The 23,050-nt window shown below is 37.8% G+C and overlaps 1 protein-coding gene across 1 annotated transcript in view; it reads right to left on the minus strand.

Annotated features, from left to right (window-relative positions):
- LOC115421385 (polypeptide N-acetylgalactosaminyltransferase 18-like) overlaps positions 1-23,050 on the minus strand; it is a 364,676-nt gene that overhangs the window by 104,706 nt on the left and 236,920 nt on the right. Inside the window, exons 5-6 of the mRNA XM_030137268.1 lie at positions 14,992-15,189; positions 5,867-5,981 (exon numbers count right to left, since the gene is read on the minus strand). Of these exons, the coding sequence (XP_029993128.1) occupies positions 5,867-5,981; positions 14,992-15,189 (313 nt within the window). The remainder of the gene's footprint in view (positions 1-5,866; positions 5,982-14,991; positions 15,190-23,050) is intronic.

Consider the following 23,050-nt stretch of genomic DNA (forward strand, 5'->3'; position numbering starts at 1 on the left):
ATTGGGCCTTATTTACCCACAGTAGCTTACTCACCCATACTAGAATGGAAAAGGTTGCAATGAAACTAGTGGCCTTGATTTTCAGTAACTGTTTTGTTAATGGTGCCACACAAAACTGTTTTTACTTGTATTTGTTCGGTCTACAGATGTTTGTGTTCTGTAGTGAATGTGAAAATGAACCGCTGCCTCCTCTGTCTGCTGTTGCTACTCTCCTTAGTCTCTATAATACTTTGTGTTGGTCAACTGTTCCATCTTGGGTTTTTTTGTCCTTATATTTTCATCCTTAGTGCCAACATTAGTGCAGTGCTGTTTAGCGTCTTCCATCTTTATGGGTTGGTTCTGCTGCCTGTCACTACTGGATCATCTGCCCATTTGTGCATGTGTGACGCTAAAGGCTGGTTTATGCTTACCGCATTGGCTTCACGCAGTCAATTGACATCATTTTCACAGCCACGCCCCTTCACGTGGCTCATCTCAAGCGGAAACTTTCCGCGTCGCGCACCTCAGAAAATTTGTACGAGACGCATGGACAACATGGCTGACATTCAAGAGCTCCTGGTGTTAGAAGTGCAGAAGTACAGGGTGGGGAAGCAAAATTTACAATGAACATTTAGTTGTTTTTTCTCAGCAGGCACTACGTCAATTGTTTTGAAACCAAACATATATTGATGTCATAATCATACCTAACACTATTATCCATACCTTTTCAGAAACTTTTGCCCATATGAGTAATCAGGAAAGCAAACGTCAAAGAGTGTGTGATTTGCTGAATGCACTCGTCACACCAAAGGAGATTTCAAAAATAGTTGGAGTGTCCATAAAGACTGTTTATAATGGAAAGAAGAGAATGACTATGAGCAAAACTATTACGAGAAAGTCTGGAAGATACTATTAAAGAAGAATGGGAGAAGGTGTCACCCCAATATTTGAGGAACACTTGCGCAAGTTTCAGGAAGCGTGTGAAGGCAGTTATTGAGAAAGAAGGAGGACACATAGAATAAAAACATTTTCTATTATGCCAGTTTTCTTGTGGCAAATAAATTCTCATGACTTTCAATAAACTAACTGGTCATACACTGTCTTTCAATCCCTGCCTCAAAATATTGTAAATTTTGCTTCCCCACCCTGTACAGGCACTTGTAGATTCGTCACACCGGGACCACCACCACAGCCGAGTGGTGAACAATTCACGCAGGGAAATTGCAGCTACAGTCGGCAAAGAGGAGGAATGGGCAAAAAAAACCTGGAAAAACATTTGGGACAGAGATGTGAAGGCAAAAAAGACCACCAAAGGGAGAAGTGGAGACCCAGGGGGGAGCCCAAACGTCCCACGGATTCTGAGAGAGTTGAGCTGGCTCTGGAATTTTATTAAACACAGGGAAACAGACACAAATTTCCCTCTGGAGGAGGTAAGTTTATTGATAGTTTTCTTCTCTAGTTTTTTACTGTGATAGCCGTGCATTGTGGCACACTGCCTCCTGCAGTTTGGGAATAGATGCCGCGTGGAGCCGCTCAAAGTATAAAAGTGCCACGCGTACTCTCGTGCTGACTCCCCGCGTCTATTTTCCGCACATCACGTTCGGGTGGCGAGCATAAACCAGCCTTAACTCTACTTGGGCTACGTTCAGACAGCAGGTCTTAATGCACAATTCTGATTTTTTTGTGAAATCCCATTTTTTGTGTGCTCGTTCAAATTACAAAGTAAATGCGACTTCTATCAGTTCTCAGTATGAACTGAATGCAACCCTGAAGTGACCCGCATGCGCAAAAGAAGTCCTGACGCAATACGTGACCACACAGCACGTACTGTGTTTACGGAAGTAAATATGGAGGCATCTCATATCGGCAAGTGTGTGGCACCGATAAAGTTTCTCTACAACCGAAGTCAGCACCATTACAGTCAAAGAATTTTAAGTAGAAGATTCAAAAAAGAGCAGAGCCAGGTTTTTTGCTCTGGTCTTTTGTGGTGCAATGGCTGTTACGTCTGTACAACGGAGTATTTGGATGCAGAGTCGGAGTCAGGAGTGGTGGGTGTTAGCGGCTTCACTCACACAGACTTCATTCATAATTTTCGAATGACAAGAAGAACATTTAAATATATCTGTGACCGCCTCTCCGTAACACTCTCACGACAAGACACTCTTCTCTGGTGACCTATATCTGTTCACAAGCGTGTTGCAGTCGGGCTGTACTGGCATTTCAATGACGTAAAGGTCGGACAAATGTGACCTGCCCGTTCAGACTGACGTCACATCGCAAAATATCGGATTTAGGACCACATATGAAAGCGGCCGGGGTCGGATTTGAAAAAATCGGATTTGTGCCGTTCAAACTGTCTTTAACAGGTCAGATACAGGTCAAATAGTAGCAAAAAAATCAGATTTGGGCCACATTTAGCTGCAGTCTGAACGTAGCCTTGGACACACTGCCCCAAATACATTAGCACAGACGTTCAGAGTCATTCTGTGCTGCAGATGGGTTAATTGTGTAAAAAATTTTAATCAGATTAATAATGATGGTGGCTTAATCTGCGTTAGTTTAAAAAAATGACATGTTTCTTATCTGAACATCATTGAAAAAATCTCACACAATAAGCAGGTACACAAGTCAACAGTTTACTTAACCTTTGCGTGGTAACCTTGTCCATATTTTCATGCAGAAATGTTACATATAATAGTTTTGACGGTATCATACTGAGCTAGTCATGCTGCATTGTTGATTCTTCATCTCTGAAAATGTCAGTTTTTTGCACTTTATGTGTAAATTATTCAACTCTAAGACTTATCTGTCAGTCTTATAGCGCTTATAATGCTTCATTCTCTTTCAACATAAATCACCTGTGTATGTCTCTTATATTTTTCTACAGTCTACTCTCGCCTACCAGTGTAAATTTTACATCACGATCAACTGCCTTTCCTTTCCAGCTGCCTGTGCTGGAGTATGTGTTTTTAGCGGATAGAGGACACTCCACTGCAATTGGCCACATATCTCCTCTTTAAACACTTCCAAAGTCGACTGTCCACTTCTGTCCAATAAATCCAAACCTGACAGGTCAAGCCTGAGAGAATAATCCATTTTTAACCCGATGGCTTGAAGCAGCGTGGGCTGATAAACAAACCTGTGCAGCGCTGTAAATCACGACACTCGAAGTCTGAGTCATCGCTTTTCCTCTGATGTCTCCAGAGTCTCTTCGGTCTTAAAGCTGTGTCCTCTTGGGAATTAAACCCTAGTCTCAGGAGGACGCTGGCTTAACTGAACTTGGGCCTCGAGGGATCCAATCACAGATGAAACCAACTGTAATCAAAGGGCTTCAACTGATAAGAATAACTACTGCCAGAAACTTGAAGTAAAAATAATAGTACAAATATCACACTTGTCGTAAATGTGACTACTTACATTTGCAGTTGCATTTTCATTGAATATAACCGCACATAGAGAGTTTGTTATAATGTCTGGCAGTGGTTAAATCATTAGTAATCAGATCAGTTTGCTCGAGTCAGGCTGACTGAATAATATGAATGACTGATGAAGACCCCATTCTGTCAAAGGAAAGGTCATCGGTCTGTTTCTTTGAGCTGGACATGTCTGCTGCTCAGGATCTTTCAATTCAGACTCGACAACGGCTTCAACTGCGTTTGTTCTATCACGCCACGGCCAGTGTTGTGCAAGTTACTTCCAAACTGTAATACATAATAATAACAACGAGAAAAGCACTCGGAGAGCGTAGACCTCCGCCAAAGCAGATCAGCCCCGTCACCAAAATTGAATCATTTTTTGTTCTTTGTGCCAGTATCAACATTTCCTGAAAATTTCATCAAAATCCTTCCATAAAATGATAAATAGAATATAAGAAGTTTTATACACTTCAAAAAAGGGGTCTGTAAAAACAAGATAAAAACACTAAATCTGAGGAAAAAGGTACTCAAAACAAGTGAAATATCTGTTCATGCAGCGAGATAACTTCACTTGACACGATTTTTTGAATTAAGATTGTTAAATCTAGAAATAAGCATATCTATAGATGTATGGACACTTAAAAACAAGAAATTTACTCTTAAAACAAAATAAATTATCTAACAATTCTAAATCTAAGTTATTTTTTTTAATCTTGGTAAGAAGTAGGGATGGGAATCGAGAACTGGTTCTTTTTGAGAACTGGTTTCTAGTAGCTCAATTCGTTGGAATCATTTGCCTCTCAGAGAATAGACTTTAGAATTCTCTTACTAGCATATAAAGCACTGAATGGTTTAGGCCCAAAATACATCAGAGACCTTCTAGTCCAGTCTGAACCATCCAGACCACTCAGGTCATCTGGTGCAGGTCTGCTCTGTGTTCCCAAAGTCAGAACTAAACATGGAGAATCAGCGTTCCGTTTCTATGCTCTGTATATCTGGAACAAACTACCAGAAAATATCAGGTCTGCTGAGAGTCTGAGTTCTTTTTAGTCCAGGTTAAAGACTCACCTGTTCACTGCTGCCTTTGACTAAAAGGCTTTTGTCTTTTTAAATTTTATATTCTCTTTTGAAACTCTGCACTCCAACTCTTACTTTAATATGTGTGTTTTTATTTTTATTTTATCTTATTTTATTTTTTTTTTAAATTTATTTTTGGATTTTATGTGTTGTTTTCTTACTTGCTGTTTTTAATCACCTTTTACATGTTTCTTTCATAATGTTTTAAATGTGTTTCTTTTTCCCCATCATTGTATTTCAATGTCCTGTGTGACGCACCTTGAATTGCCTTGTTGCTGAAATGTGCTATACAAATAAACTTGCCTTGCCTTTGCCTGCCTGCTTATTGATTCTGCCTTCGTTGCATATGTGTGATGATGTCACACGTACACTGTACTGTTTTGGTTTAGAATGGAGCCAATATAGCGTCGAAGCAGAAACGCCCCAAAGTATGGCTATATTTCAGGTGAAAAAATGACACCAGGTCCACTTGTAACACTTCCATTTCTTCAAAGGGGAGAAATTCCTCTAATATGCTCAAATATTTGTCCACACAGCATGCAATTCATTTACAGGAATGTTACGTGTTTGATACGCTACTTAGCAACGCTTGTGTCGAGCAGCAGAGCAAACACCAGGGCATCATCTGGGCCCAGTTCTTCGAGGGTGGGGGGTGTCAACAAACATCCTGCCCCCTCAAATAAAACTTTCCAAAGGTAGGGAAAAGGAAAATGAGGTGCACAACAGAGGGAGACATAGAGGAATTAGGAAAGGGTCTTAAGTTTCACTTTCACTTTGAACGGCGTCATCTGTTATTATTATTTGTGCATACTGTATATGTTGTATTTTCTGTGCAGAAATGGAAATATAAAAGACAGTTAATGCAAAAAACACCCATTTGTACTCTAAACCAACACAGTGGAAGTGCTGCTGGGTCTTCTTGATGATTATTCACAGGTGTGCTTTGGAAACTTGTGCTGTGTCTTACCATTTGGAGTAAAAAAAAAAAAAAAAAAAAAGCTGTTGCCTTTATTTTAAATGATTGCCATGGAGTAATAAAGGCATTTTATTTTTACACAAATCCTACAGTGTGCCTTGGAATATTTTTTTAAATCTTGCATGTTACTGCAGAATTTTTTTGACTCCAAATAGTAAAACCCATTTGAACTCTTTTATTCCCTCACCCAATGACAATCAATAAGAGAATCGCATCGATAAGCAAAACTGATAATGGAATCGGAATCGTTAAAGTCTTATCATTTCCCATCCCTAGTAAGAACCACATAATTTGCAGTGTAAAGTTGCTCCTGTTTTTTGTGCATGAGCAGCGGTAAACTGGAGAGCAGATATGTAAGGTAAACATGTGGTTTCCGTGGAAACACAACTTTAAAGACCACCTTCGTAAACACACTCACCCTGATGCCGAGCTCCACGTTTTCACCGCCGTAAATTTCCATGCCTTCATCGAGCAGGCCAATCTCCTCGAAGTATTTCCTATCGACCACAAAGCAGCCAATCAGAGCAGGGCTCCTGAAAGAGAGGGGGAAGGGAGGAGGGGTCAGAGGAAGAGAAAAATGGATCAAAGTATGCTATTGAGCAACATGTTTTACAACTGGGGAACATAAATATGAAATTCTCTTCATGACACACAAATGATAAGTGAGGTTACCTGATCCAAGAGAATTGAGTTTTCATATTACGCTGATAGGAGGTTAACGATCAGTATTGGGCAAATTACTTTTAAAAAGTAATTAGTTACAGTAAATAGTTACTTTCCTAAAAAAAAAGTAATTGAATTAGTAACGGAATTACTCCTTCATAAATGTAATTAGTTACCAAGGAAAGTAATTATTGCGTTACTTTTTTTGAAAAACCTTCAAATATGTAAAATGAAACTGATTTTTGAGTGTGGTTCATGGGTCAGTTGTATAGAGTAGAACAGCAGACAGGTACATAACATAACTGTGGTGAGGCTGGGGTCCACCAGGGCCTGGCTTTTCCACCACATGAATGCATATCTGCATTTATAGAAGATGCTCCTCCAGTTAATCCCACATCTCCACTTTTTTCAGTTGCTTCTCTCTGATACAGCTGCAAATGTCTTTAGTCCAGTCAGCTGGACTCTCACTGATAACTCCTCCCCTAAATTAGCTGCACACGTAGCTGCGTTCAAGTGAATGGGGTGTGCTGCGGACAAGTCAAACTCGCAGATGTCATTAGTCGTTCAGGTGAAGGCAGCGTGGACAACTCAGACTCATGGGCACACAGGTGAAACATGAAGGTAGTGTGGGTAATTTGAATAGAAGAACGGCTCGCAACAAATCGGTTCTTATCATTCACTGAAAAGAGCCGTTCAAAAGACTCGACTCGTCCGCGAATGTAACACCTCTTGTGTCTGACTGAGCGAGCCAGGACGGATAACAGATAGACAGATATCAGTGCATAGTAACGCACCACATTTCACTGCCAGTAACGGTAATGGCATTGTAACGTTTCAAATAGTAATTCATTAGATTACACGTTACTGGAAAAGAATAATGGCGTTACTAACACAGCTATTTTCAACGCCGTTATTCCCAACACTGATAATGATAGACTGTTTTGTGGAGAAGGGGTGGGATTAAATAAGTTCTACTTCCTCCCACTCCTTTTTGAATGTGCAAATGAAGTCGTACTTTGTTTTCATGTATACGTGCAGGTTTTTATTTGTTTTTTTTTATCATCTGTTTCATTTGTAAAGACTAAGTGGGATTACCTGGTTTTGCTGCATATTCGAAATAAATAAATAAACTCAAACAAATAAAAAAGTCCTAACCCAACAGTAGCCCCGCTCTGGTCCTCGAGGCCCTGAAGGTCTATTATTCAAGTGAACTCCCCATTTGATTCTATGATAAACCAATGCAGTACATTATACTTACAAATGATCGAGCTGTCAGGATGATGGCCTCTCCGAACAAAAGTAATTCAGGACATTTTGAGGAAATCCATGAAAAAAGCAAACAGATCTTTCATCAACATCAAACTGAATCAACAGGAGTGAAAAATAACTCCTATTAGTATTCATGCTGTCAGTCCCACACATCTCTTATCAATATGAAATACAGTGCCGCTGCGAAAACAGCTTGTTTGGGTGAATTTCCTTTCCCTGTGGACACGCTGGCAAAAAGCCAGAGCCTCAAACCCAGATGCTAATAGAATCCAGGCCCTCCCACAATCAGCTTTGAACACATTCTTTTCTATACGGTCTCCAGATAACAGCACAGAGATGACAAGTCCTATCAAATGTTTCAGTTGCATGGTGACAGGACACTTCCAAGAATGATATATCCTTTAACTGTATCATACTGAGCTTTCTAAGATGGCTTTGGAGTTACTATTATACAAATCTAGCACAAACAGGCATCTAAAAACTGCATTTTACACCAATTATTTACATGTTTTGATAGAATTAGTGGATCAGAAATTATTAAACATTTTATATCTGTAGATGGTTTTGGTTGGTGATGGATGTTTGGGTCTTTATGGATTAAAGTAGTGATATTTTGCTTTTTTTAAATGAAATTCTGCATTTTCAAACATTTCCCTGTGGTCTACATAAACTGTAAATGCTATGTATGCTTGGGTCTGAATTCTTAAAATAGTACAATATCTTATACATGTCACATAAAATTCTATTTTCCTTAGGAGCAGGAGTGTCAAACTCATTTTAATTCATGGGCCAAATACAGCCCAATAGGACCTAAAGTGGACCGAACCAGTAAAATAATAGAAAAATAGCCTATAAATATTGACAATTCCACATTTTTTCTCTTTGTTTCAGTGTAAAAAAGTAAAATTCAGTTATGAAAATGTTGAATTTTTACATTTACAAAAATTCCTTTCATATAAAATGATGAATAAATGAACAACCTGAAATTTCTTAATAAAATAAGTGTGATTTTAACAATATTATGCCTCAACTTGCCATTTTCATATGTGTGTTACAGATGACAGTAGATCTACAAAGGCACAACACATTTAGTAACAGGCAGAATATTGTTAAGATTTGGAAAGTTGAAAGTTGTAGTTTATTCATTTATTAGTTACAGGTTATTCTATTATTTTATTGGCCTGACCCACTTAAAGGAGTGATATTTAGCTTTTTTAAATGGAATTATGCATTTTAATGTCGAGATATGGTTTTATGTCAAATATTTGAGTATAGTTTTAATTTATTACAATTTTGATTGTATATACCTAATATTTGGAACCAATATTCACTTTTAAAGTCTTTGAAAAGGTTCATTAATCATCTTTGTGTTATTTATGCAATAAATTACATACATTTTTTAAATCGGATTTTACATTTTTTGTGTGTTTTTTTTTGTCCTTTTGTGTTGGTACAGTAGGTTCAAGTGAAAAAATAATAGGCAGATGAGATAAATGAAGTTGTGCTGAAAAAAAAAAAAAGATACCAAACATGGGTATAGTAAACATTTCCTTATATAGTATATAAAGGCAAAATCAAAAGTACTCAAAAACAGCCAAAATAGGCTCAGACCCCTAAGGGTTAAACCAGTGGTTCTTAACCTTGTTGGAGGTACTGAACCCCACCGGTTTCATATGCGCATTCACCGAACCCTTCTTTATTAAAAAATACAATATGATTTTTTTCAAATTCAAGACACCGGCATATGTTTTACTGGTGCACAAAATGAACCGTGCATTAACATCACTGTGTTCAAAGAACAAAACCAATACAGTGCATGAACTTACAACAAATTACATACCTTTTCACAAAGACATGACCTTTTTTAGTACAACCACACTGAAATGGTTTTAATTTGTAACCTTATGTGTTCCAATAATGAACTTATTGTATTTATGCTATTTATCATTTTTAGCATTTTAACACACACCCATCACCTAATTTCCATAAGGCTACAATAATAATGAATATTTACTGCAAATCAGTGTGACTTCTGCTGTCGTGTATATGTACAGGGGTTGGACAAAATAATGGAAACACCTTCACCTCAAGATGATAATGCCCCAATCCATACAGCTAGAATTGTTAAAGAATGGCATGAGGAACATTCTAATGAAGTTGAGCATCTCGTATGGCCGGCACAGTCCCCAGACCTCAACATTATTGAGCATTTATGGTCAGTTTTAGAGATTCAAGTAAGACGTCGATTTCCACCGCCATCGTCTCTAAAAGAGTTGGAGGGTATTCTAACTGAAGAATGGCTTAAAATTCCTTTGGAAACAATTCACAAGTTGTATGAATCAATACCTCGGAGAATTGAGGCTGTAATTGCCGCAAAAGGCGGACCTACACCATATTAAATTATATTTTGTTGATTTTTTAAGGTGTTTCCATTATTTTGTCCAACCCCTGTATGTGTAGGCTGTCAGGTCAACCTGGTTTTCATTTCATCTCGCTCCAAACTTTCCGAACCACGCAATTTTGACATAAAAAAAGATAATTGCATGTAGTGTATAAAAAAAAAAGTTCTCGTTATACTCCTTCAGTATTTTTGTGATCGTTGTTTTATTATGGCACTAGCTCGGCTTTAGCGTAATACGATTTCTCCATCCGCCACGGTCCGTCGGTCGTCACATGATTGTAACTGACCAATGCGGTGACCGAAAAATGTAAACAAATGCCACACATGGCTGCCTCCGTGGTTAACAGGAAGTAGCAAAAGTCATAACAACAATGTGGAAAATACTCAAATAATTCATCGTCAGACGAGTGGAAGAGATTATAAACACTTCCGGATGTGTTGTAGTGCTATAAGCAACAACAATACACCGCGTATATTGGATGTCAATCAGAGAAAGAGTCTCCGAAGCCGTTTGTTAACACAGACCTAGCCCGACACACACACCCGACTAATGAGTCGAGTGTGTGTCTTGACCTCCGCTGAACCCCTGAGACTGACTCACCGAACCCCGAGGGTTCGATCGAACCCAGGTTAAGAACCACTGGGTTAAACATATACTGCTTTTTATGTTGCTTGTAATTGGGATGAAGTAAACATCTGTTGAGTATTTTAACATTTAATTGTTTGATTATGTTGAATTAAAAACCCACAAATGCAGCGGTCCAGCACACCCACGAACACTGGCTGAATAACAAAAACCTGAACACCACACAGGGGTTAAAACAACCACAGCATGCATGTGCACTACACACAGAACTAAATCTACACACTGGGTTTTGGTAATATTAAACTTTTTTTTTTAGGGCAGAGAACAGACATCTGTGGGTTCAGAAATAAAGTGAGAAAAGGGAAAAAAAAAAAGAAAAAAAAGAAAAAGAAGCAGGTTCCAGATAGAGCAGAGGTGTCAAACTCATTTTAGTTCAGGGGCCACATACAGCCTAATATGATCTAAAGTGGGTTGGACCAGTAAAATAATCTAAATAATAGAATAAGAACTGATAAATAATGTTAACTCCAATGTTTTCTCTATGTTTTTGAGTGAAAAAAGCAAAATTCCTTAATGAAAAGGTTTACATGTACAAACTGCACTTGAACATAACATCAACAGATATGAACAACCTGAAAATTCTTAAGAAAAATAATTGCAACTTTAACAATATTACGCCTTAGTTTATCAGTTATACATGTGCAGGGCCGGACTGAGACTCATTTTCAGCCCTGGAGTTTCATACCTCAGACCAGCCCACTTTAGATCATGACCAATTATGATTAAAATTATGGAATTATAATCTTACATGTTAGGTCTACACACTGTTCTACAAAACCTTGTAATTCAGTGTATTTTCTAAAATATTTCCAATTCAGTCACATACACGCCACAATGCCACACAATTCACTGACTCGATAATTAACTAACTTGAAAGGTGGTTTACCCGTTTCATCGTCCTTACTAGTCGTTCCCAACCGGGAGGTCGTTTTTGTGAAAAAGTTGCAGATTTTGGCACATTTGGCTGCGTTTGCTTCAAGAGCTTTCCTCTTTTTAATTCTTGCCTTCTCTGCGCCACCCTTGTTCTTTCTATTAAAACAGCAAACACAGCTGACCATCCACAGCCTACAGAGCACAGATCGTATATGCTCCACAGCTACAGTACAGAGCTACTAACTGTATGCAAGGACAGACTACGGCAGGTCACGGTGCGTCTGCGTCTGCTTGCTAGTAGAGGGGGTGGGGCCCAGGAACAGCGGTTGCAGTTTACATGATCAACCCAGTGCTATGACTGAACCCCCCCCCCCCCAAAAAAAAAACATATATATTTAAAGTGAACTCTGGCCCTCGCGGCCTAAATATTTTACCGGCCCACCGGGAATTGTCCAGGTCCTCCCAGTCCGGGCCTGTACATGTGCATCCCAACTTACAGATCACAGTGGATCTACAAATACACACAACATTGAGTAACAGGCAGAATACTGTTAAAATTCCACATACTTAAGACATTTTTGTTCAGGTTATTCACATTTTTTCTAAAATGCTAATATGTAAATGTAAACATTTGTGTAATTTTACTGTTTTTACACTAAAACAAAGGAGAAAAAAATGGTTTTCCTTATTTATAGGTTATTGTGATTGTATTTTACTGGTCTGACCCACTTTAGATTAAACAGACCTAAAATGATTTTAACATCTTTGATTGTTAATATCTTCAGTGTAATTTTTGCATTTCACAAATTCATCCCACTGGCCGGACTGGAGCCTTTGGCGGGCCGGTTTTGGCCCCTGGGCCGCATGTTTGACACCTGTGAGATAGAGGATAAAAAAAAAAAATCTAATGTTTTGATTTTTCATCGCATGCAGAGGGAACATTACAGGACCCCCCACCCCCACCCCAGACTTGGTTGTTACATCTCATTCAATAAGCAGTGAATATGTGAAGTACTGGAAAAACAATTCAAGTTCAAATTGTTTCTAGACTAAAGAAGACACATTAAAGTAAATACAAAGCACATATTTTCGCTCAAATTGCCTTGAAAGTAATTTAACGCTGACAATAAGTTAAAGCTGTGGATGTGAGAAAATCCAGTGACAAACCGCACTTAAGAAAAAGTGTTTAAGAGGAGAGGCGAGAAAATAATTGGGGATATTCATCTTCCTCCATCGTGGTATTGAGCACAATATGTCGTCTTGTCTTTGTCCAAATCTACAAACAACACATCACTGATTTGCGTGCTATGAACCACAGAAACAGACATATTATCCTCTCGCAGATATCGGTGAATAGGCAATTTTTGCTGTTGTTGTCTGGCTGCTTTTCTGCTGTAGCCTGTGCAGTAGTGTCTGAGCAGTCTTTATCGGCGTTTACGTCGTATTGGCGCTGTTCTCTCAGCCGCGGGAATCGAAGATCTGAGCCATTACGTGTAATTCAGGGCATGTACCATGACTGAACACGCTACAGAATGCACCGAATGAGCTGTAATTGAAGGAAAAAAAACATTTTACCTGCTTCTTCCTCAACTGAGTGGAAGCTGCCCACTGCTGTTTTCATATGTTCCACTTAACCTGCTTGGTGGTTGTATCCCTCAGGTTTAATATGTAATACAATATTGACTACCATACTTACCAGAATTTATACATAATTATTCATGAGGATTAGTGTTCCAGAAATTATAATGTAAAAATAATGAGCTTGGTAAATGATCTTATCAAAGTTACAGCGATGTGCTTCAAGTCATATTATTAATAATTAATACAGCACTAGCAAATTATTTCATTTCGCTACCATGATAAAAAGACGTTTCTGGAATGAAATTAATTCAACTAAAATGGTGTATATGTTCCAACTTCATTGTATTGTTAGTTCCTAAAGCGGGGTACACACATAAGGATTTTCACAATCTGAAGAGGTTTTTTTTTTTATCTGTTCCAGACCCCACACATGAAGATAAAAAATCAGACACTGAACAGTTTTGATCGTACTGTGTGTGGTGTGTTCCGATAATTTGAACACAACAAAACACACATATAAAAATTCTGTCCCACGACCAATCTACAATCTAGTCCTCCAAGCCAGAAATCTTGCATGATCACAGTGATCGAACAAAATGAAGAAGAAGAAACAAAAGGCCTGCACTGGGTCAGGTACCTGCGGGTACCTGACGGTATAACCCACAAAAAACATGAGGGGAGAGGTAAAATAAAATAATTAGAATTTTCATGGGCATGAGTAAAATTAAACAAAATGCAGGTGGTTAGCGGGCAAGAAAGTGAAAAATAAAAATTCATGGATGAAAATAATTTGCAGGACATTTAATGATGATTTAAACCTTAGGGTCCTCAGCCCCATGACTGAATCACATGACATATTCAACATGTTGTAGCGTCGGAAGTCGGTCACTTTAGACCACTTGGATAAACTGCATTCGAAAGTGCAGTCTTGAAACACTCTCCCACTTTTTATTTGATGTTGATAGAGAAAATACAGCCGGAGATATGACGGTTTGAACCTGGAGCAAACAAACGTGAGTAAAAGTAGGAAAATGAGCTGGGGGGAGTTATATTTCTGACCATATCTTCGTCATTTTTTTGTCCTTTTTCAAAAAAAAACAAAACAAAAAAAAACCTGGCTGAATCTGCACAGTCTAATCCACAGACTGCATTAGCATTACAGGTAAGGCTGAGAATGACCCCCACCTGAACCGGATGTGGAAACTGGGAGAAAAAGAGAAAATGTCGATGGAAAGATATGTTTATTTGTAAAATAGTTGAGTATAGTTTTAATTTATTACAGTTCTGATTTTATATACCTAATATTTGGAACCAATACTCACTTTGTAAAGGTTCATTAAGCATCTTTGTGTTATTTATGCAATAAATTATATACATTTTTCAAATAAGATTTTATCTTTTTTGTGTGTGTTTCGGCCTTTTGTGTTGATATGGTAGGTTAAAGTGAAAAAATAATAGACAGATGAGATAGAAAAAAAGATACCAAACACGGGTATCGTAAACATTTCTTTATATAGTAAATAAAGGTAAAATCAAAAACACTCGAAAATGGCCAAAATAGGCTCAGACCCCTAAGGGTTAATGATCATCTAATTTCTCCGTGGTTGGGCCACAGTCAGTTTGTTTTATTGTGAAATGAGCTTCATGTCTGTTTACATCCGGCCAAAGACGTTCCTGAGCAGCACATATTAGAGATTTATTGATGGCGCGCGTTTTAGCCCAAAATAAAGCCCTTAAAAATGAGTTACTGTGTAGACAATGTGTTTAATCACGGGTGGGGTCAGATTGTGGGTCTAATGTGTGTGGGTATGGATGGATGGGTGCGGGTTTGGAAAAGTGGTTGTCTGCTTTCCTCACACATGAAGATTTTTGTTCGTTAATATTGAACAAGGTTAATATTTTCGATTGTTGGCCCCGACCCTTTTTGGAGCTGATTATTGGGACAAATTCACTCTTAATGTACCTCAAACCACAGGATAATCTTATAAAACATAAAATAATCTAGCGTTTACCATCCTTGGTTAGGAAGGGGGAAAATCAGAACAAACACAGCCTGATTATCTTTATTTTCTAAGTGTGTATCCTGCTTCAGTTTGACAGTTTCTTTTACCTGATAGGTGCCGTGTGGTTGCGCTGGGTCCACCAGGACTTGGGTGGGTTAAGGTAGCGACACCACAGCTCCCAGTCGAAGCCCTGAGCAGACAGTGGGTACTCCTCGATCTCAAAAGTGTCATATTTGATGTTGTCAAAGGAGGGAGACACCACTCTGGTCCGGTCCTCCTTTATTCGCTGTAGGATCGGTTCTGCCCTGTGGAACAAAGAGACGCAAACACAGTTAAACTCATGTTTGTGTCCGGTTTCATTTGTTATTAGTAGTGCTTAGATGTTAAATATATGTGACATGAATGTGTATTCATTTGTAATTGTCATGTATTCTAATATGAAACTTGTGTTGGAGTTATAAACTGTATATAAGTGGTAGAAAGAGGTATCAGTAATTTGGGATTTGGCATCATGTTGCCTTTTTTTGGAACCACAAGTGACCATATTTGGACAAAAGGAGTTCAAAGTGCAAAGGAGTTCCACACGGGATCATGGGTGAGCTAGTGCTAATTGCTAATATCTAAGGCTACATACAGACTGCAGGTAAATGTGGCCCAAATCCAATTTTTTTGCCCATATGTGACCTGTATCTGATCTGTTAACCCTGTAAAGCCTGAACCATTAAATCAATGACAGAAAATTCCAGTTCTTTGAAATTGGAGCCTTTATTGGTCCTTCTGAACAACCAAAAACAATATTTTTCAAATATCAATTTCCATGTATGAGTTTCAATTTTGTGTCATATTTAATACATCGGGTCTCAGTGCTCAAATATGATTATTTTTGAACAAACAAAAACATAATAAATACAAACATGTCTAACAAATTGGTAATTCCTTTTCAAAATTGGCAAAGTTCTTCCTCCTTCCTCATTAATTTAATCTTGTAGTGTCACTGGAAAGGCCTCTGGTGAACAAACTCCTCCCCTCTGGTGGATTATCTGTGTATTACATGTATCTAATTGCATACATCAGGATTTTCAATTAAAAAAATATTACACTGATCATGTAGAGGGCTTCAATACTCATGTATCAAATATGATACAGTTGGCGTTATAGGGTTAAAGACAGTTTGAACAGCATAAATCCAGTTTTTTCAAATCTGTAAAAATGTCCAAACTGTCTGTCTGTGCCCCCACCCACCCACCCCCCACCCCATTACACAGGTGGTGAGGGGTGTGCTGAGCATGCTCAAATGTCTATGGGAAGAATGAGGTCAATTTTATCAGCATGTTTTTTTGGATACATTTTTTTATTTTTTTATTTTCATTGTGCATCTCCAAAAGTACAATAAAAAAAGAAAGAAATACACATTTTATGATACAAGATTTTGTGACACAAAGTATAACCCCTCCCCCTAGGACCAATGGTGACCCCTATACCAACCCAACCTGGTTCTCAAAATGGGTCAAACCACAGTAATTAGTCAGAGAGCGAACTTTAACTGATTGCCATTCCAACATTTATTTCAATATAAAGTAGCTCCTTGTTTTGGATAATGTCTTATGTTCCAACTAAAGCAAAAATGAATTTAAAAGTAAAAATGTGGGTAATTTAGTAACACTAATCTGTCAAATTGTCAAATTTTTTAAATTGTATGTTCTTATCCTGGTCTTTATCCCAGACTGTTTTTATCTTGTCAGAGTTTTTATTGTGTTTTATTGCATCTTGTTTTTATTTATTTGATCTTATTTATTTATTTTATTCTTTTACTTATCCATGCTGCTATACTGATGAATGGTGGAACACTGAGCAATTTTTGTCCTGTCTTTCTGTTCTGTCTGTAAGCTCGATCAAGTATTTGTCTTACATATTCAATGTATGTCTTCTTGTAATATCAAAGCAATCACCTAGACTGCAAAACAAATCTACCTACGGGTACAAATAAAGTAACCTTGAACCCTGAATTGTCTCTAAAATGTCCCGTCAGAGAGATTTCGAGTACCGTGTTTTGACCCAAATGCGAAAACCACTAATAAAAACAAATACATGTATATAGATGAAAATGAATATAATTTAGAGATATAAACAGACAGGTGATCAGGAGAGTCATAGACAATTGTGTTGCACTCTTTCTTTAACCATAATGTAAACAGCATCCCACATACTAAAGGTTTTTCGACTGGCTGCATGCATCCGGACCACTGACCTCTCCATCATAACTATATTTAGAAAATAATTTATCCATTGTTGCCATGATAAAGTATGAGGCGCCTGCCATCTCAGTGGCTGTATCAGCACATTTTGAAATTTTTCTTCTTGAGCAAACGGTTTAATTTTTATGAATATTTCAAATAAATCATACATTCAGAATGCTCACCACAGACCAAGGTTATTATCGTTAACGAAAATTAACAAAATGACAAAAACTAGAATTGAAAAAACATTTTCATTAACTGAAGTAAATAAAAACTAATTATAAAACTAACTAAAACGTATAAAAATTACGGCTAAAATTCCCTTCGTTTTCGTCTTTGTCACTGTCGGCTTAATACAAAATTGATTTATTTCGCTCAAGCAGTTTTAGCTGCTGGCATCATAGGGTACTTCACGGTCCGTCACTTATCATTTAGAGTCGTCTTCTTGTTCTACCTATCTGGAAACATGGAGACTGAAGTTGGGAGAAAGCAGCAGAGTCCAGTCTGGGATTTATTTGAATATGACGGCGAGGACAATAAAAGATATGACAAAACTAAAATTAATACTAAAACTAAGCATTTAGAAGAAACGAAAACCAATAAAAACTAGCAAACCTGCTCTAAAAACTAATAAAAACTAACTGAATTAGAGAAAAAAAAAAAAGTCAAAACTAAATAAAACTAAACTATAATGAAAAACCCAAAACTATTAGAACCTTGCCACAGACACATCAGGGGTTAAAGAGTTAAAGTGTAGTCATTAGTATAAAGTTCAATCTGTTAAATATGAAAATGTACAAAGGAGAAGAAAATGAAGTCAGAAAGTAAGCAGAACTTTTAGTTCACACTGAAAAGTAGGGAGTGAATGTGCAGTCCAGACTGGATTAGGAAGGTCAATCCACTGGTCCGTCCAGTCAAGACGGAGCTGAATCAAGGACTGAAGAAGCTTTAACCAGGAAGGGAGGGGCGAATTAGTGAGAGTGCCGAGTGTGTGCGAGGGAGAGAAAGGCAGCGGCTGCATGAAAATTCAAGCAGAGATCGGAGTGCATCCTGTTCAGCTTGTAAGCCATTCCCAGGGTTTTGATTTTAATTTGAGAGGAAGCACCAGGGCTCTGCTGCTGTGGGAGAATTTAGAGCCGCCAAGGGTTAGGTAGGCTGCAGCATGGGAGCGTCCAGAGTGCACATCCACAACTCCAGAGTCCAACGACCGCTGTCTGAGCTACAGAGCGCAGTCCTTGATCTGGCAATATCAGATTCAGTGGACGCTGCGTGTAGACACTGAGGTCTGCGGCTACGACCGTGGCCCTGCATGTCAGACAGCTCCTCAGATTCAGACAGGGTTGGATGGCTGTGAGGGCAGTAATAACAGGGGGCAGTCGAGTTAAGAAGCACCACACAGTGTAGAAGGGAGCTACAAGGGCACAGATTAGCATAGGGGTGCTAAGGATGTGCTGCAAATATTTTGGAAGAACAAAGTTGTGTGGATCAATATTTGAGTGACTTTGTTCACATTATCTTTCACATTATAAATCCACTTAAAGGATAACACATTCACTCCCAGAATTGGAGTTACATAATAATAATAATAATAATAATAATAATAATAATAATAATAATAATAATAATGATAATAATAATAATAATAATAATAATAATAATAATAATGAGTGTTGGGCAAATTACTTTAAAAAAGTAATTTGTTATAGTTACTAATGACTTTTCCCAAAAATTAATTGAATTAGTAATGGAATTACTCCTTCATAAATGTAATTAGTTACCAGGGAAAGTAATTATTGCGTTACTTTTGTGAAAAACCTTCAAATGTGTAAAAAGGAAACAGATTTTTGAGTGTGTTTCACGGCTCGTGGCATAGAGTAGAACAGCAGACAGGTACTGAATACCATAACTGTGGTGAGGCTGGGGTCCACCAAGGCCTGGCTGGGGTCCACCAGGGCCCAGCTTTTCCACCACTTATGTAGTGCATCTTTATAGGAAGAAGATGCTCCTCCAGTTAATCCCACATGTCCACTTTTTTCAGTCGCTCCTCCTGGATACAGCTGTAAATGTCTTCAGTCCAGTCAGTCAGACTCACTGATAACTCCTCCCCTAAATTAGCTGCACATGCAGCTGCGTTCAAGAGCATGGGGTGTGCTGGAACAACTCAAACTTGTAGATGTCATTAGTTGTTCATGTGAAGGCAGCATGGACAACTCAGACTCATGGGGCACAGGTGAGGCATGAAGGCAGTGTGGGTAATTTGAATATGAGAACAGCTCGCAACAAATTGGTTCTTATCGTTCACTGAAAAGAGCCATTCAAAAGACTTGAGTCGTCCGCGAACATCACATCTCTCGTGCCTGGCTGAGCGAGCCAGGACAGATAACAGCTGATAGATATCAGTGCATAGTAACGCACCACATTTCACTGCCGGTAACAGTAACAGCGTTGTAATGTTTCAAATAATAATAAATTAGATTACTCGTTACTGGAAAACAATAACAGCATTAGTAACACCATTATTTTTAATGCCATTATTCCCAACACTGATAATAATAATAATAACAATAATAATAATAATAATAATAATAATAATGGATTCGAGTTATAGAGGGCTTTTCTATGAACACATACTCGAAGCACCAAACATCCAAGTTGTGTTTTCAGTTTAGCTGATCGTATCCATTAGTATGAACCGAGCACACGTATAGCTGTGTTATACTGTGTTCCAGGCCAGTTTTTGAGCCCGTAAGTCACGACTTCAAACCACGACTCACAACATTGTAACATTCCAGGCAAGTCATGCCAAACTGTTTGAGCGCAAGGAATTGTGGTAGCTAGATGTAAACAAACCAGCATGGCAGACTGTATGTTATTCTCAATTCCATCACCAAAGGTGTTTGTTCTTTGCTTATCTGAGGGAAAAAGAGGAGGAAAACGGAAAAAAAAACATCCTTTTTTTGTTCATGTGACTCTAGTTGCGCAAAAAGGTCTTTCTATTGCAGTTTTGCGTGATATACTAATTTCACTACTCCCATAAAAACACCTCTTACCAGCACGAAAACTTTTCATCGAAAAACAAGAGTTTTGGCGAAAATGTCATTTTTCCATTAGGCGAATCTTTATGCGCAAGTTACATTCACACAATTTGAGGGTCAGTGGAAAAGCAACTACTGTTGTATGTTCATAAAAGAATGAAATACCAAAAAACCTTGTAGACCTCCACTGATATTGCTTGAACATATCCAGGAAAGCAAAAACTCTAGTTCCATCTCCATTTGAAAATCTGTACAAAACTTTACTGATATTTACTAAATGTCAAAAAAACAGAAGTGCATAATGTCCATTTTTCCATTAAATCACAAATGTGATGATTTGTTTATTTATTAATGAGAGGTGACACGAGAAGTCATTCCATAAACATGGCAACAAACGTAAATATGGTGTTGGTTTACAGATATAGTCATTATTATTATATATTACCCCTCTATCTCATATTAAATTAAAAAATGATTCCATTTCCTGGTGTGTCCACACATACCGCAACATGTTTCTTCTTCTTCTTCACTTGTTGTAACATCCGTCAGCATCCTTTTTTTTGTTCATGTGACTCCAGTTGCACAAAAAGGTCTTTCCATTGCAGTTGTGCGTGATATACCAATTTCACTCCACCTAAAAAAACACCTCTTACCAGCACAAAAACTTTTCATCGAAAAACAAGAGTTTTGGTGAAAATGTCGTTTTTCCATTAGGCGAATCTTTATGCGCAAGTTATATTCGCACAATTTGAGGGTCAGTGGAAAAGCGACTACTGTTGTATGTTCATAAAAGAATGAAATACCAAAAAACCTTGTAGACCTCCACTGATATTGCTTGAATATATCCCAGAAAGCAAAACCTCTTAGCTTATCATGTCTGCTTGCGAAAAATAGGAAGATAATCCACACTATTGTACTAAGAAGAAAACAATTCATCAAAGCCGAAATGATGCAGTTGATTTACTAACGGAAACAACAGTCGATCGGAGGAAGAAAAATGACGACTTTACATTGATGCTGCGGTGGGACAAACTGCCAAAGGCTGCTATTTAAATGCAAACCACCTATCCCACGAGAGAAAAAACTTAAATGAGGCACCGTGCCTCACAATCATTCATGTTTTATCAGTTCAACCCCCCCCCCCCAAAGGTATACGATAATGAAATCACAGAGTCCTGACATCAGAGAGGACGAGGGAGTCTTTTATCCTGCACACTGATTGTTCCTGAGGAGAAGAATCTCACCTCTGGCTTCCTCTGCCCACTTTTATGCACATAAAGCTCATAAATACATACCACCCACAAAGCAAAGAAACTGAAGGAAATTAAAATCAGGTAGCTGCCCAATTAGTAAGACTTCCACATCAAAGAACCCTCTACCAGTCAAGGGAAAGGTCGCAGTTTTCACAGCACGACCGCATGCGATGGAGGAGGATTTTCTCCCAATCCGAAAATGAAAACATGTTACATGGATTAGAATTGGTACAGCCTTATCAGCACTAAATCTGTTTATTACACATTCAAATGATAATAATAAAGTGTTTTATATTTGGGTGTACGGTGGTCCAGAGGTGCAACGGCCCAAAAAATTATCCACTGTAAGAAAAAAACAGAACAGCCCAAAAAAATTATGCACTATAAGAAAAAAACACAGAACAGCCCCCAAAAATGATCCACTAGCCCAAAAAATTATCCACTATAAGAAAAAAAGAGAACAGCTCAAAAAATTATCCACTAGCCCAAAAAATTGTCCACTATATAAAAAAAAAAAACAGAAGTGTCCAAAAAATTATCCACTGTAAGAAAAAAAAACAGAACAGCCCAAAAAATGATCCACTATCAGAAAAAAACAGAAGAGCCCAAAAAATTATCCACCATAAGAAAAAAAAACAGAACAAGCCCCCCAAATTATCCACTAGCCCAAAAAAATTATCCACTATAAGAAAAAAAGAGAATAGTCCAAAAAATTATCCACTAGCCCAAAAAATTATCCACTTTAAGAAAAAAAGAGAACAGCCCAAAAAATTATCCACTAGCCCAAAAGATTATCCACTATAAGAAAAGAAAAAAAAACAGAACAGCCCCAAAAATTAGCCACTAGCCCAAAAAAATTAGCCACTATAAGAAAAAAACAAAAACAAAAACAAAACAGCCCAAAAAATTATCCACTATAAGAAAAAAAAAAAAAAGGAACAGAACAGCCCCCAAAAAATTATCCACTAGCCCCAAAAATTATCCACTATAAGAAAACAAAAAAACAGAACAGCCCAAAAACTTATCCACTACAAGAAAAAAGAGAACAGCCCAAAAACGTATCCACTGTAAGACAAAAACAAAAACATAACAAAACATCATCCACCTTTTTAATTAAGGGGGATGCTGTTTAACCGCAAGGTCTCTTGCCTTAAAATTAAGGCCACCGCAAAAAATAAAAGCATAGGCTGAAAATTTTTAAGGCCTTCAGCTAATGTGGCTACTGCTAAGGAAGTAACCCACCGGAAGTGGAGGTCGGTGCGCTCATTATAAGTAAATGGGAAAAAAAAAAAAAAAAATTAAAAAAATCAATAAAAAATGGAAACTTTGACCTACCTTTCCCAAAATGTAATGACATATATTCTGGGTCACTGGCAGTCTATAAATAAAATTTGGTATGAATTCAACCAATAGTTTTGCTGCTACAGACATTTGAAATTTCACTCATTATAAGTAAATGGGATTTTTTTTTTTTTTTTTTTTTTTTTTTTTAAATTGATAAAAAAAAATAGGAACTTTGACCTACTTTTCCCAAAATGTAATGACATCTATTCTGGTTTACTGACAAAATGTAAATCGAAATTGGTATGAATTCAACCAAGAGTATTGCTGCTACATACATTTGAAATTTTGCTCAGTATA

The sequence above is a fragment of the Sphaeramia orbicularis genome, chromosome 6 (assembly GCF_902148855.1).
Source record: "Sphaeramia orbicularis chromosome 6, fSphaOr1.1, whole genome shotgun sequence".
Taxonomy (NCBI): Eukaryota; Metazoa; Chordata; class Actinopteri; order Kurtiformes; family Apogonidae; genus Sphaeramia; species Sphaeramia orbicularis.